General features: G+C 30.9%; 1 protein-coding gene and 1 non-coding gene across 3 annotated transcripts; both read right to left on the bottom strand.

Annotated features, from left to right (window-relative positions):
• Positions 1 to 501: 501 nt before the first annotated feature.
• Positions 502 to 2,959, bottom strand: LOC107914612 (uncharacterized). The gene is made up of 2 exons (XR_005919231.1): positions 2,667 to 2,959; positions 502 to 1,230 (listed from the first exon to the last, which is right to left on the bottom strand). It is a non-coding gene; the product is annotated as an uncharacterized protein (transcript).
• A 2,314-nt stretch (positions 2,960 to 5,273) lies between these two features.
• On the bottom strand, positions 5,274 to 8,964 carry LOC107914605 (uncharacterized). 2 transcript variants are annotated; one of them, XM_016843551.2, is made up of 6 exons: positions 8,788 to 8,964; positions 7,373 to 7,842; positions 6,788 to 7,098; positions 6,628 to 6,684; positions 5,883 to 6,358; positions 5,274 to 5,804 (listed from the first exon to the last, which is right to left on the bottom strand). In XM_016843551.2, exons 2-6 carry the CDS (start codon positions 7,777 to 7,779, stop codon positions 5,484 to 5,486), a joined length of 1,572 nt encoding a protein of 523 aa, XP_016699040.2. In that variant the 5' UTR covers positions 7,780 to 7,842; positions 8,788 to 8,964; the 3' UTR covers positions 5,274 to 5,483. The 2 variants fall into 2 exon arrangements, with proteins under 2 accessions (XP_016699040.2, XP_016699041.2); XM_016843552.2 differs by having other exon boundaries at positions 7,373 to 7,742; positions 8,788 to 8,937.
• Positions 8,965 to 16,488: the final 7,524 nt, after the last annotated feature.

Genomic DNA, 16,488 nt, shown 5'->3' on the forward strand with positions numbered 1-16,488 from the left:
CAATTTTTACCTTTAAACATTTGGACCAAGTTTAAATTTTGAAAGAATTTTATTTAAATATCACCCTTGATCCATACATAATTATATTTGGACATTAAAATACATGAAAATATTTATGGTAAAGAAAAAACAAGATTTAAATGTTTTTAGCTTTAAAAAAAGAAATTCACTTTAAATTCCAAACATGAAGTCTATTTATCTTTTGCAATCTTTTTATTGTATGTATAATTATTTCCTTTTTTTAAATTTATATCAAATATATAATTATTTGGAAAGATTATGTTTATGTAATTTTAATATTTAAAATATGATTTGTTTATTCAAATTAAATGTTACAAATAATTTATATTAATTTTTAAAATATTATATAATATAATATTAAAAAATTCAAATATTATTTAAATTATTCTTTTTACTTTTCAATAGGATATCTAAAATAGATTTTTTTTAATTGATTTTTTTTTTTTGCGATAATAATAAACACTTGAAAAAACTAATAGATGCTTAAAAGCAAGATCCAAATTTGAATTGGCATCCCAGCATTTAAAAAAGTACACAATCGAAAGTACAGACAAATGAAAATTAAATAAAAGAAAACTAGAGATAAAATATGGGTAATATTAAAAAGAAAGAAGGTTAAAATTCATCATCTTCATTAGCTTTTACCATTCTACTAAGAGGACTAGGGCCAAGCATCTTCCTTCTCATCAAACTTCTCTTCCTTATAACCTCCATTTGATTCCTCCTCCTAACTTGCATCATTGCTTCTTCTTCCACAACAAATCTCCTCATCAATACATCGTCCGTCAATGATTTACCACGGAAAACTCTTCTTCCTTCCGTGCTAAGTCTCGCGCTTGTTATTACCCTTTCTTGCGCCAGGGGAAAGGCCTTTGACCTAGGGTAAGTGTTGCTTCTTCTAGGGGAACATCGGCACGAAATACCTCGTTGTAGGAAGAGATTGGTGCACATAGACAAACTCGAGTAAACGTAGTGGCAACCCTTAGGGAAGTACATTTCCGTAGCTTCTCCGATCTATTGGGATGAGTTGAAGGGATTTCGGTGGACTTGGGAATCGCTTTCCAAAATGTTGCATTCGCCATGGGGATTTCAGTTGGTCTTGAAATGGTTTTCCACAATGTTGTAGCATTTGTAGTAGGGATTCCGGCCGTCTTCGAAACAGTTTTCCATACGGTAGCCCTCTCCATTGCTCTTTGATACCAAGGCTTCCTATGGAAAATCAAGCAAAACTATAGCATCAAATCTTGAGCAAGACTTTTTTTTTTTTTTTTGGAAAACTGTTGAGGATGAAGACCAAAATGCCAAAATCGTAAAAAAGCCAATATCAAAACCACAATCAAGTGATCAACTTTATACTTACTACTACATATATCAAAGAAAAAGTTAAATTCATGCTTCTTTTTGGATACTTTCATCTTCACTATACATATATATAGACATATATATATAATTAAAATTATGTTAATTCAATTTTTTTCCTTTTTGAAGTAACCATGCTCCGTAGGTATTCAGATATCAGTATGGAATATGACCTCGAAGACCCTGCCAATGTCAGTCAAACTGAAAAAAAGTTTTGAATATATATATATATTAAGTCTTAGCACGATTGACATGAATATTGTTGTCTATGCAAGAGGACGTAGGATTGAGTACACTGAAGCGCATTATCATCCTATTTATGGGTTAAGAAAAAGTTATAAATAATTCTAGACATTATGTTAAATAAAACAGATATGATCAGTTTTATCTCGATAGGTTCTTAGGGTTAAGAGAGATTATAGGTGTTAGATCAAAATTAGGACAATATCAATATACATTAGAATAGTTACTTGAACAAGACACCCTCTAGGACAATATATCTTCTTATATTTTCAGATTGCAGCTTTTATTTTTATTTTTTTTGTAAAAAATAAATTGTAAATGATCTTAGCAACGATTTTTGGACGATCAAATGCATACTTTCTGATCAGGGTTTATGTATTTTCTTTTTGGTATAAAGGGTCTATGCTGTTCTTTAGTTACAAATTTACTATCTATATCTATACACTTACTGTATAAATGTCTCCTGATTAAGTTGAAGTCACCAATTAAATTAAATAAGTGAAAAAAATTAATATACCTTTTTTTAATGATAATTAATATCATACCTAGTGTCACATGATTTAGTATAAATATTACATAATGGTTTCAGGTAGGCAAGATTGGATTGGAATTTCTTACACAAGCCATAAGGCTCAAAACCATTGACTTAACTTAGCTTACTGGATCAAATCAAGTAAAGATATAGGCCCACTAAGCAAAGCACTTTGTGGACAAATGTGCAAAAGAAAGCTGCAGAGTCTGCAGATTTTGAACATTTCTTACTCAAATCAAAACTGCATGAAAATCAGGGGCATTTTAACTAACACCCTTGTATGCAAACTTGCCGAGCTGATCTCAACAAGTTTTCAATATCAATTCAATTTGGGTAGAATTGGCAACACCATTCCTATCTATTCTATGAACAACATTGTTCACAGCAAAAACAGGCAATCGATACTAAAACAGGTGATAATTCATGAGAAATGTTTGAATTGATCCGAGCAATGTAGCAGCATTCGGATTACATGCAGAAAAGGAAAAAAGAAAGAGAGAAAAAGGTTTACCTTGTGTGAGAGTTCTTAGGATCTTGCATGAACAAAGCAAGGTGAAGAGCGATGAATGAAAGAGGTGAGCAAAGATGAGAAAACAGGGAATTTTCATCTGTGTGTTGAAAGAGAAAGAGAAAGAGAAAGAGGTGGAAAAAAATTAAAAAAATAAAGGCTTTTTGGCCTTCAAGTTGAAGGGATGAGTCTGAAAGGCATGGGAGAGTTGGCAATGTGATGTGCCCTTCTTTTCTTTTCTTTATTACGAACACTCTCTGCTTTTCATTTGGCAGCCATGATTTCAACTGATTTCTTTCTCTTTTTCTTATGAGAGAGAATCTCAATTTTTAAAGGCAAAGTTTCATTGTGACTACTTTTAATTGCAATTACTCTATTACCCCTTCGTGTCACTTTACAACCTTGTAAAATTTGTGCTCCCCATATTTTTAACATTTTCCGTCAAAATTTGTCAAATTGACATTATGATGTTAGATGTATTGACAAAAAATAAACATATTAAAATAATAAATTTGACAGAAATTACAAATATATATAATGATTGAACTAAAATCTTTAAAATAGAACAGTAGGAGGATTGAATTTTTTAACCTTTTAAGTATAATGACTGAATCTAAAATCCTGCATAAGTACAAGGACTAATATGATATTTTAACCCACGTCATATAGAGGTAAAGTTTGGATTGTGAACATGTACAATGGGGATCGAATTTTAAGATGAACATTGTATTTTTACGTATAAACGAGCTCTTTTCATATTTATGAATTTTAGTTATATGATTACAAATGTTTTAATTTATAATATTGAAATATTCTTCTTTTGATCCTTTACATTTGATAACATTTTACGATCTAACGTCAGTAAATGGTATAGTTTAATCATTTTTAACCTTTTAACAAAATGGAATATTTGTATTTTTGGTCCCTCTCAAAAATTAATAATTTAATTTAAACTATTTACATATAACTTTTTTTTTTTAGTTTTGATCCCTAATTTTTTTATATAAAAAAAATTAGCCCGATCACAAATAAAACAATTTCAGATTAATCCAAAAGTGGGTTGTAAAGTAAATCATAATTATAATTGAAGGGAGCATTCAGTATAATCATGTTTTGATGCAAAGGTTAGTATAATTATAGCAAGTGAGATTGTTTTAGTTGAAGACATGCATGCATGGCCTTTGTTACCAAAATCATGAAGGAAAAAGAAAAAATAAATCAACTCTTTTGGGTTAGGTTTCATATTTCAACCTAACTATGAATTTTAGCAAATTGAGATCAACTATTTTCCAAGTTGAGGACCAATAATATTGTTGTTTCCTTTCCATATTTCTTGTACATCAACAATGATTTTATTATTTTAAGTTCTAATTTAGTAAAATAAAATAGTAAAAAATATTAGGTCAAGCTACTAATAATATTATAAAAATAAAAAGAATAATTGAAATGGATATTTATAGACAAAATAAATAAGTAAATCATGAATTTAATTTTTTCTATCATGTTGGCTCTATGATTTATTTTCGAGATCCATAACTGCTATTTTCAACTATATTATCTCTCAAATTTAAACATGTATTTTTCCTTACTACTGCCTTTAGAGTGTTGGTATGAATTTGACTTTGATTAGCCTTTTCATAGCAGTCTTTAATGGAGGCCTTAAAATGGTGGGCTTTGTTCTTTTTTGGTAAGTAGTATATAGGTATTATATTATTAATTATACTTTGTGAATAAGATATAGATTAATGGGCATGGCATCATGATTCAAATGTGGGTGGTGTTATATCAGAAACTCCAAAAGTTGCTGCAAAAGGGGGACATCATGATTGGGGATGTTTGGATTAATTACACATTCTCTCTCTACATCTTTCTTTATCAAACTCCATTAATTTATCTATCATTTTCTCATGCAAAATTTATCTATTATGTTCCAAAGAAGAATAATGTAATAGATTCATGTTGAAGTCAAAATTTGATGTGGAGGTGGCCATAAAATTATAAAAATTTTAATATCAGAGTTTTGATTAAATCAAGGCACAAAGGAGAGCTTTAGATGATGGAGTGGCTACTGGTTTCAATTATAGAAATGGAAAGCATTTTACATTTATGTGTAGAGGGGATATGATATGATATGATATCATCTTTCCATAAGACTGACAAAATTTCTTTTTTACAGGGTCAAAAGATACAACTCTCACTCATCTTTTGCTTTTCCTTTTTCTACAATATTTGTAGACCCGCCTTTCAAATCTTTTTCTACTAAGACCACCCCCACCATGGAAGAAAAAAGTTGGTAGCCTTGGGAAGCTTTACTGAGCTTAATAAAGTGAAATTGTAATCTAATGTTATTATTTGTTAACAAAAATTAGATATTACTGATAAATCTTACACCCTTCTAGGTTTTCATTCTTCAGATTTATAGATGATAATATTCCGACTCTTCATTTTTAATACATACTCAGACATGGTTAGGTTTACAATAATTTTCAACTATAGTGAGTAGTTGAGCTCATTTGCTACAGCCATTAAACAGATTGACGCAACTAAGAGGAACTGACTTCAGTCATTTAATCAGATCAAAGTTCATTGCAAATTTGAGATGGAGAGGTGTCAACAAACCATGATCACTAAACTGTAGATTAGAATTTTGACCCCATGAACACTGTTGGTTGAAGCTAGTTTATCAGAAACAACAATTTAGTGGATCCATAAAATCAAGGAGTTCCAGTTACAGTGCCTATTGAGTCCTCTTGGTGACTGGTTAGCAAAGAGTGTTGAGCCTACTAAGCTTAGTGAACCATCAGTATTCCAAAAATGAAGTCATTGGCTATTATCAGGCTCACCTGACTGTTTCCTGCTCCAACCACCTGAACCAGCTTTACGTTCCCCTCGCTTTCGTTTGCTCTTAGGGAAACAGATGTCTGCAGCTAGGCATTGTCTCAGAGTTGATTGCTCCTGAGACACCACGTTTTTGGTTGCATGATTAGGTTCTGATGTCAGAATGCGGGAAGGATTGGTGCTCTCTACTTCTTCGACTTTCTCGGTTTGATGCTGTTGCTTTGTAGACCGACTGTTTGTTGTCGTTAAAACTTGTTTGTCTCCAGCATTTCCTTCGTTCTGTATCAGAACATTTTCCACAATCTGCAAAATACATAGGTATCGTAATGAACAAATCCTCGTATATCCAGGGGAAAGATAATGCGGATCAGTTAAGCTTACATCTTCACACGAGTCTACGAGTTGCGGCTGATGGCAGGTAACTTCAGCAGATGACAATAATCCAACTGTGCTTTCGATTATATCTGGGACATGGAAAGCCTCTCCATAACTTGAAACAGCACTTGCAGGCATAACCAAATCTCCAACATATTCGGAAATCTGCTGAGTTGTGTTATATGCAGGTCCAACAGATATTGTGTCTCCATTTCCAGCCGAAAATGTAGGGCTAGGAGCGGAGCTGGTTTGAGCATCACAAGCAGCAAGGAGGCTCAAATTCTCAGAGGAAGAAAACTTCGAAGCATTTTTGGACATCACCTGATCAAGTTGACTCCTGAGTTTTTGAACCTTAGCATGAACAATTTCAATCTTCCTAAGGACTTGCTCCAAGGAATTATTTTCATCTCTGAACTCGAAAAGCAATTGATCGTTATTAACGTCGAATTTATCATTGCGCTCTGTATCTTGGTCCATATTGGCTGCACCAAGTATTGCCAAATACAACTTCATAGTCAAAACTAAGAGAAACTGAAATCTATGAAAGCGTAATCTTCGAAATGCTGACTATTATTAATTCCGTTTGACAATTAACATATATGATCACGTTTTTCAGCCTATCAGCCTAATTTTATATAATGGAGCCATTTGATTTCCCAGGAACCATAGCAATACTTTATTGCAAAATGAATAGCTATGAATGAAGTTAACATATAGGAAATTGATTCAGTGAAAGGGAAAATGATATTACCTGTGTTGGGAAAATCATCAGCAATGTAAGCACCATCCGGAATGGTTTTCCTGTTTTCTGAAATATATTAACGAGCAAATCATACTTGAGCATTGGGGTTAAGGAGAGATGAGAAAAACACTTAAACCACAATGATAAAGAACAAAGAATAAGCTCATACCAAAATATGAAAATAAGTTATGACATGACATGTACGATGCTATATCAGTTGTTTCTTCTATTCTCTTTCGTCTCCTCCGCTTTATGGCCTTTCTACGGTTATACTGACTACAAAATGGCAATGACTTTGAACCAAAACCTTCTAGTGCAGATTGGTCGATTCTGGAGAACTTGCTCTGCTCATATGCGGAAATTTCTCTGCTGTATTTTACTGCTTGAGACTCGATTTGTTTGATTCTGAGTTCTGCCCATTTGCAGCGCCACATGAGAGGCCGAATGAAGCTCCTCCAATGACTTGTCAGCCTCTTCTTCCTAAAGGGCATGTACGAAACAGCAATAATATAAGATTACGACATGTCTGCTTGCATGGCAAAGTCAAAGACTGACGAGTATCATGTAATGTTTCGACCCATAAAGATATGGATGGAAAGAACCGAAAACAGGAAACCCCTATTGTTTTGAACAGACAACTATATTGATTATATGCTTCGAGACAAGACAACTAAGGTTATTGCACTAGACTTTTTATATTCAAATGCTCAAACATGTGTATGTATGTGTGTGTTTATAATGATTAAAAGCACACCTCATATGAAACACGCTACTAAACGGTTCGTAAGCAGATCCAAAAGCAGCATCACCAAGGAACTGGGTTTCAACTTCAGCATCACTCAATCCAGAACATTTCTCGGCATCAGACGTGGTGTCGGCAAATGAGCTGGAACACTCAGTCACATCCGGGTCCTCAATTTTAACCGTTCTGATGTCATTATTGTTTGTACATCCAATTATATCAACCTCGATATCTTCGGAATTCTTGGGAGCCTTTTGCTTTTGCAACAAACCCTCCATGTTATCATTATTCATGCACCTTGAACTCTTCCCATCCAAGCTATCGAAGGGAGTCGGCTTTTCCTTTTCAACTGCGGCTTTTGGAGCACAATGTAGTTTACTATCTGGATTAACATCCATCAGTATTTGTTCAGAAGCCATACAATAATCATAGTACCAAAAAGCAATGTGCCAAAGAAAATTCCTCCATGGTTCACCTTCATGCTGATTAAAAAATGGGCTTATGTTAAATCTTTCAACATTAAATAAGTGGTTCTGACCAAACAGAAGCCATTAAATGTGTACAAGAAATCAATGGTTGTGTAGATAACTAAGGCAAATTGTATATAAAGCAACCATATCTGAAGCCTAGAAATCCAACTATCTTCAAAAATGCATTTTTTGTTCTTGAATTTTGTGACATTAAAAAGAACTTGTTTAACAGATTTTCCAAATTTTCTGTAACAGGTGACTAAATTCTTCAAATTTCAGAAACCATTTGCTATGTTCATTAAAGAAAAAAAATGATGACTGCAATGTTTGTAAGCTCAATTGAATTTCAAATCAACTACAAGATAAACAATTGAGAAGTAGAAACAAATTTAAGCATTCAGTGAATAATTTACCAAAAACAGAACAAAATGGAAGCAACTTGTTTTGCAGAAATTGAAGAAACAAAAACCCAGAAAAGGAAAAAAAAAACAATAGAGCAGTAAAGCAATATCTCCAAAGAAAAGCTTAACAATCTGAAAAATTCAGAGAAACCCTCTACCATCCTTAAATTGGTGATTCAGCCATCATATAAGAAACAAAAATCATGTCAACATGCATGCATGCATCAACACATTCACATACATGATACATGATGCATCCACATACATTGGAAGTAAGAAATGATCATGAAAGTACAAACAGCTTTCAAAGAAAAAAAAGGTACTCCAACCTAAATTCAAAACAACCCAATAAGGTGAAAGAAGAAACTAAACAAGCCAGGTACAAAAAAGAAATAGAAGAAAACAACAAAAAAGAAGTAAAAGAAAAGAAATTAAAAACCATGTTTCCTTCTTCTCCAAATAGTACCTATATTAAGTTATATACGTATAAAAGTACGTATAAAGAAGAGCATAAGAATCTATGAAGAAATTAAGAAAGGATGGATAGAGAAAGTACCAGGAGAGAGTGAAGTGAAGAAGGAAAAGAAGGCGGCGAGGAAGAGAAATGAGGAAGTTAACGTTGTAGTAATAAAACCTAAAGTGGAGCCACTTTTTGTTTTGTCTTATTACTGTCTAGTAATTTTACATTATACTTCCTGCTTTTCCTTACGACAACTTACATTTCATTACGGCTTTTCTTTTCTTTTCTTTTCTCTTCTCTCTGCTCTTTTTTACATTTGCCTTCTTCTTGATTGCCGTACGTGGAGAAAATTGAAAATCTAATAATACGAATTTTCGTTTTATTTTTATTAAATTTATTCGGTTTTGACATAAATATGTGTCGAATTCCAACTTTGTTTAGGATTGTTTCTCGAAAGTGTTTTTTAACCCAAAAGTAAAAGTAGTTTTTTTTTTTTTTAGTTTTTGCATTTGGTAAAAATTACTTTTAAGAATAAATAACAATTTTAACTCCTATAATGTATTTTATATCATATTTATATGGTATATGTAATTGTTTTCTTATTAAAAGTATTTTATATATAATATTATATATTTAAATTTTTATTGGTTATATTTTATTATTTAAAATATTGCTTACATATTATAATTAAATTTTATGAATAATTAATATTAATTACTTAAAAATATTTAAAATTTATATTTTATATATTAAAATATTAACAAAAAATTATAATAAATTATTTTTTATATTCTTATTAAAATATTATAATATTAATTAATTTGAACATTATTTAAATGTATATTTATTACTTTATAACACAATGTCTAAAATGAACATTTTATTTATCAATAGCATTTTTTTATAGCAATACTAAACACTTAAATATTAAACCAAAATTTTCAAAAGTACTTTTCAAATGAATTTTACTTTTTGTTTACTTTTGTAATATGTTATTTTTAAAAAAAATACTGAATAAAATGTAAAAATAATATGTAAACGTTAACTTTTAAGACTTGAAAACTTAAGGAACTTATCCATATTATAAGGGTAAACTATCCAAATGGTCACCAGCTATGTTAGCGTTTATGTTTTGGAAACTTAATTTTTAAAATTTTCAATTTAGACATTAACGTTTAAATTCGTTCCTGTTTTGGCTACTCGTTGTTAAATTGATAACGGAAAGTCTTTTCCCTGACTAGTATAATAACACATTTAGTCCTCAATACTTACATATTATATCAATTTAATCCTCAAACTTCTTAACCAAAACTTTTAGCTTTTGAAATAGATGTATCCCACATCTATAAATTTGTAATACCCAGAAATGAAAGGAAAAAACTTCTCTCAACTACAAATTAATAACATAATTTAAATTACTCTTAAAATGCCTCTAATTTAAAATCAATTTTATATATTAATAAACAATATTTTAAAGGTACTTACCTTTTGAATTGTTATGTAATATCAATAATACAATCCAAATTACTCTTAATTTAACAACCCAATTTCTAGTGGTGTTAGAAAATACTATTTCGAAACCTTGTTTCCATAAACCGAGTCCGTAACTATTAAATAGGAATATTTATAGAGATGTTATAAAAATATATTGAAATTCAGTTAAGCAAATTAGCCGAAAAAGTGGTTAATTTAGGGCCCAAGGACTAAATTGTAAAATTTCAATTGCTATAGAGTTTTAATTATGAAAAGGTTTGGGACTTATATAGCAATTATCTCAGGGACTAAAATGGTTAATAAACCAATTTTAATTAAATTTTTGTGGATGATGATGGTGCATGTCATTAGAATTAAATAATTAATTATTAAAGTATAATTAATCAAGATTAAGTTAATTAATTAAGTTAAATTATAAACTAAACTTAGTATATAAACTAAAAGTAAGTGGAGAGATGCTATCTTCTTCATTTCTACCATCCACCATTTAAGAACACAAGAGAAAAACTTTAAACCCTTGAGCATTTGACCAATTCTATCAAGTAAGTCCCTAAGTCATTTTCTTTGATTTTTTATAGAGTTATTATCATGGGAGCTTGATTTAGCTAGCTCATGTATCAATTTTTCCAATTGTTAAAATTTTGATAAGTTTTCATTCTTAATAAATTGAAGAATTAGACTTGAAATTGATAGAAATTAAGCTTAGATTAGAAAAAGGACCAAATTGTAAAACTTAACAAGCTTGATTATTAACCTTGTTACATTAGGAATCAAATTGAATAAAATGAAAATATATTATGATATTATGTTAGGAATAGAAATTATAGGATCCCTAATGAGTAAATGTGAAATCGGATTTTAATCTAAAGCTTTATATCAAAAGTTATGCTTGTCCTGCGTTTAGGGACTAAATTGAATAAAATAAAAAATATGCTTGACTTGATGTTTGAATGTGAATCAGTGGAAGTTGATATCGTTTATTTTATTATGTTATCGTATGTAGCAAATGTCAACGCTAAGCCATTGAGAGAGAAAGGGAAAACGAGAGTTGTTGATGACGACACGAAATCTCTGTTTGTACTTTTATGATTCAGAATAGATTTAATTTTGTGCATATACATGTTAATTGCATGATTGAACATTAAGATGAGTATATAATTTTCGTATGAATTAATTTGTTGTGATTGTTATTGAATATCGAGATAATGGACTGAATTAAATAAAATGGAAAATAAGTATGATTTTGTGGAACATGGTTTGTAATATCTTAATGGATTGAAACATGTTATATGGTATGAGTTAATTGTGTGTTGACAATGAATTGAAATGTGATTCTGAAATTGATTGTGAAATTATATATATACGAATTGGATTGTATTGAAATGAGATGAGATAAACGATTGTTATGAGATAGAACAATGTACAGGGTACGAAAATGCAAATGTGATCGAACACAGGGTATGATAGGTGAATGTAAATGATTACCTAGTATGAATATGTGAGTACGAATGATTACAAGTATGATAATGCATATATGTAAAATTGATGCCAATGTGAACTTAGTAAAAGATTAGGATACGATTGACATGCTCATAAGGTCATATGTGCACTTGTACGAGATATGTGATTGTACAAATATCATTAAAAGTTATATCAAGATCCAGTATCTGTTGCAGATCATCAAGTATTATATGTCTTTATGGAGACCGTGGTGTGGTGGAGGGATGTATTGAAAATGTTTATGCATTTGATGCTTACGAGCTTTGTGCTTCGGTGCCCTAGTGTGGTGTAGTTTAAGATCTTACGAGCTAATTGGTGCAGTGTAATTTACCTGTGTGTTTGAGCCCATTTTACTAGGGATCTATCGGGTGTAACATTATAATTAGAATTGGAAACTTGAACATGTAATGAAATAGATTGATAATAGAATATGGTATTGAATTGAATTGTGTGCAATTAGTATGAGTTTTGGAATTGATAAATGCATATGGAACTATATGTGTGCATATATGTGGTTTTTGATATCTGTGATTCATGATAAATAGAGTAAATAAAAGAAATTACACAAAACAGTTGGAAATGAGCCCTGGGGCCAACTTGAATCCGAATGAGTCAATAGACTCTAGAAAATAAATTGAATAATAATTACAGTGTTAGATGGTGTTGATTGATTATGGAATTTGAATAGCCTAAAATAAATCATTTAAGCCCTAATTATATATGTCCAATCGATTCCTCCGTTAACTCGTTAAAACCAGAAATGAATTATGAGTTTGAATAGAAATGAACAAAATGAATAGGAAAAGAGAAATGGAAAACATTCAATAATGATTATGATTTTTTTCGAAATGGAAAAATGACATCATTTGTAAATGAATGTAGGTTTCCAAAAATGAAAATGGAAATGTTCCATTTGCAATTCTATATGGATTACTTAAAAATGATTGGAACAATGGGTTTATGTTTTTAAGCTGTTTTGAAGCCCCAAAATGAAAATAAATCATTTGGTCACAGTGAACATATTAAGTTATGAAATATTGAATATATTTTCTCAAAATTTTATTAGGGGTAAAATGGTTAAAATTTTTACTAGAGGTAAAATCGTCAAAATTTATTGAGGTAAAATAAAGATGAGAAAATTGTTTAATATAGAATATCAAAGTTTATTTTGGGAAATAGAAAAACTAAATCAAGTTAAATCACATTATAGAGTATTGGGTCAAAAAGCCTAAGAAATTCTCATAATTGGACCCGATGCAAGAGAGGCTCAAATTCCTTCATATAACATGAAGGGAGAACAACCCTAGTAGGAATACTAGGGTGTGTCGTGCACCCCACTCTTACTCTAAGTAGGAAGTTATTTTTCTATTTGAAATAAACCACTACAACTCAACAAGGGTTCTACCTTTTCTTCCTATAAATAGATGGCACCGGTAGAGCTATAAACACAACTTTGAGAGATTGTTACTCTGTTAAAAAATAGAGAGAATTTATTCTAAACTATCAAATATATTTTTCCAAAATAACAATTCTACCAGTTTCTAATCAAGAAGAGAGAATTTTCGTTTTCACCCTAAATAAAAGAGAATTTTTTTTTCTAGTTTTGTATTTCAATTCAATTGGTTCGAGCCCACACTATAAGTAGTTCGTTGTAAGAGAATAGTGTAGAGTATCATTTGGCTGAAAGTTGAGAACAACAAATGCCCGCTTATCCAAAAGCACAAGTACAATTACGGTCTAAGGTTTATTGCTATAAATATTACAAACCGAGTCAGTTTTCAAAATTTTAATTTTTAGCTGTGCAAGAAAACCGTTTTCAAACTGGATTATTTCTAACATGGAATTCATAACTCAAGACATGGGTAAATGATATCCTCACATTAGCATTACAAGATAGATGAAAAGCAAACGTGGTCACAACTTGTTTGTCTTTGTGATGAATGACTTAATTACTATATGATAGTAATTGATTTTTCATGAAGGAAGATGTAATAGTTACCATGAATAAAATAAGATCATATTCGAAGAACAAATTTATCCCAAAGAGATTAAGGATATCCTATGAGGGAAACAAACTTATGACAAGGTCATTGGATGAACATTGATCGAGTATCTTTTGTAATGGTTTGTAATTGGGGAGAGCTAAGTCATGATATTATAATAGAATGACTTATGACTAAATGAGTTTATAATTAATAGGTGAAAAGATGGAATTCATTTATGATTTCAACAAACTAGCGGAGAGACCGATTGGACATATGTGATTAGGGCTCAAATGATTTATAATTAAGTTCTAGCTTTTCGCCTATTAATTATAAACTTATTTAGTCACGAAGTCATTCCACTATAGGTCGTGACTGAGATCTCCTTAATGATATACCATCACAAAATCAACTAGGTCATCCACTGACCTTGTCATAAATTTGTTACCCTTATAGGATATCCTTAATCTCTTTGGGATAAATTCGTTCTCCCAATATGATCTTATCTCATGGTAACCATTACATTTTCCTTCATGAAAATTCAATTACTATCATATAGTAATTAAGTCATTCATCACAAAGATAAAAAATCCGTGGCCATGTTTACTTTTCATCTATCATGTAATGCAAATGAAAGGATATCATTTACCCATGTCTTGGGCTCCAAAATTGTGAATGATGCTACATATTACAAAATTTGTATACCCAATGCACTATGTAACACCCTAAACCCGTCTCCGTTGCCAAATTAAGGTTACGGGATATTACGACAGTTAACAAGACTGATAATACAGTAACACAATTCAAAGATCAATTTAAACATCATAAATTATTAAACAATCATAATTCATAGCACACATTCGAAAAACAAGACTTAAACTGAACATTTGAAACCCTAAAATCAATTTAGAAATAAGTTGGGACTAATTTGAATTAAAACAAAAGATAAGGTACAAATAGTAAGCAAAGGTCATACGGTTGTGTGGTTAGGTCGTGTGGCAGAGCCCAGACTTGTGACTCAAGGACATGGCTGTGTGGCCAGACCATGTAACAAATTGTGTCCGTGTGGAAAAACGTACACCAAAATTAAATAGGCCACATGGTCGTGTAGGGTGGCCGTGCATGGCACACGGTTGTAACAACCCGTTTTCAGTGAAATCAGAATAATGGTTTCGGGACCACAAATTTGAAGTCGGAAAAATTTATTATTGTATGGTCTACTGTATGATAGAAATACAGTATAAAAATTTCATTAAGAAATTTTACCATTTACATACCTAATTTGATAAAAAGGACTAAATTGCGTTAAGTGCAAAAGTTGAGTTCTAATAGCTAAAGGTATTAAGTAGCTATAGAATTTTAAATTGGAGGTCTTTATATAGTAAATAGACCATTAAAAGGCTTAATGGTTAAGCATGAATAGTCATCATTGGAAATTTCATGAAACATTAAGGTTAATTTTAGAAATTATCAATTAAAGTGATATTAAATAAAATAAAAAATCTATTATCATCAGCTACCACCAAAAAAAAAAGAGAAAACCTAGCCATGGAAGCTTGAGATATTTGTAAGCTTGTTTTGCTTAATTAGGCATGTATTCTTGTCTCGTTTTAATGATTTCTATGTTCCTGTTTTAATGAAATGTTGTTGTTAGATAAACAACTTTTGTAAAGAGAATTTTGATAAAATTATCAATTAGGGATTAAATTGAAAAAGACGATACATTTATGGTAAATTTGTGAAATTGTGAATTATGTGGGCTGTTATTAATATGTATAAAAATTGACTAGGCTTGAGTAAGGATTAAATTGCATGAAAGTCATTTTCCGACCCTAGGGACTAAATTGTAATAAATTAAAAATATAGGGGCAAAATAGTAATTTTACTAAAAAGTGTTGTTGGACTAAATTGAATATGAATTATATTGAATTGAGTTAAATTCATTCGTATAGATTTGGTTAGATCTAGTACGGAGTTAGATCGAGGCAAAGAAAAAATATCGAATTAGTCACCTTCGTATCTACATAAACTCGTCGAGGTAAGTTCGTGTAATGAAATTGTACATTAAAATGTGTTAAATTGAATTATTGTTTGTGAATTTTACAATTTCCATGAATAAATACCAGTTGTATATTCGACGATTATCGAGTCCCGTTTGAACCTTATGAAATTTATAGGATACAAATGACATGTCATTAGGGTTATCGATTTGGTTGGGGTCCTACATGTGTAGCGGACACACCATAGCTCTTATGAGCTTCCCGATGCTCAGCTCACATAAGCTTCCTATTATTCAGCTCGTATGAGCTTCCCGTTATTTAACTCGCATGAGCTTCCCGTTATTTAACTCGGAAGAGCTTATTGTTTACAGCTTGTATGAGCATACATGAATATGAATTGACAGATTACAGTTCAGTACACCTTGTGTGTACTACCCGTATATCCATTGACATTTTAAATTGTTTAACGGGCACACTTCTGTTATGAAATCATATGAGTTTGATATGAGCTATTACCAGTATATACATGAAATACATGAAATATGATTATTTGACGTGTGTTGGATTTTATATGTGATTTTCATGGCTAATATGTTGGTGATCATGTGTTTAGGCTTTTGGCCAAATTGATTAAGATATTCTATGTTTACTTACCTATTTTGTACAAATATGGTAAGTTAGATTCTGTATTATACGAACTTACTAAGCTTAAATGCTTACTCTGTGTTATTTTCCATGTTTTATAGTAATTCAGAAGCTCATTCGGGTTGGAAGCTGGTTGGAGCTATTTCACACTATCCATCGGCTCATTTGGTACTTTC

Source organism: Gossypium hirsutum, chromosome D10 (assembly GCF_007990345.1).
Source record: "Gossypium hirsutum isolate 1008001.06 chromosome D10, Gossypium_hirsutum_v2.1, whole genome shotgun sequence".
Taxonomy (NCBI): Eukaryota; Viridiplantae; Streptophyta; class Magnoliopsida; order Malvales; family Malvaceae; genus Gossypium; species Gossypium hirsutum.

Excerpts from the sequence above, each read along its gene's own strand:
- LOC107914605 (XM_016843551.2), bottom strand. The coding sequence starts at position 7,779 with ATGGCTTCTGAACAAATACTGATGGATGTTAATCCAGATAGTAAACTA. Across the intron at positions 7,099-7,372 it reads AGTAGCGTGTTTCATATGAG|GAAGAAGAGGCTGACAAGTC; the intron begins GTGTGCTTTTAA and ends CATGCCCTTTAG. Across the intron at positions 6,685-6,787 it reads TAACTTATTTTCATATTTTG|AAAACAGGAAAACCATTCCG; the intron begins GTATGAGCTTAT and ends AATATATTTCAG.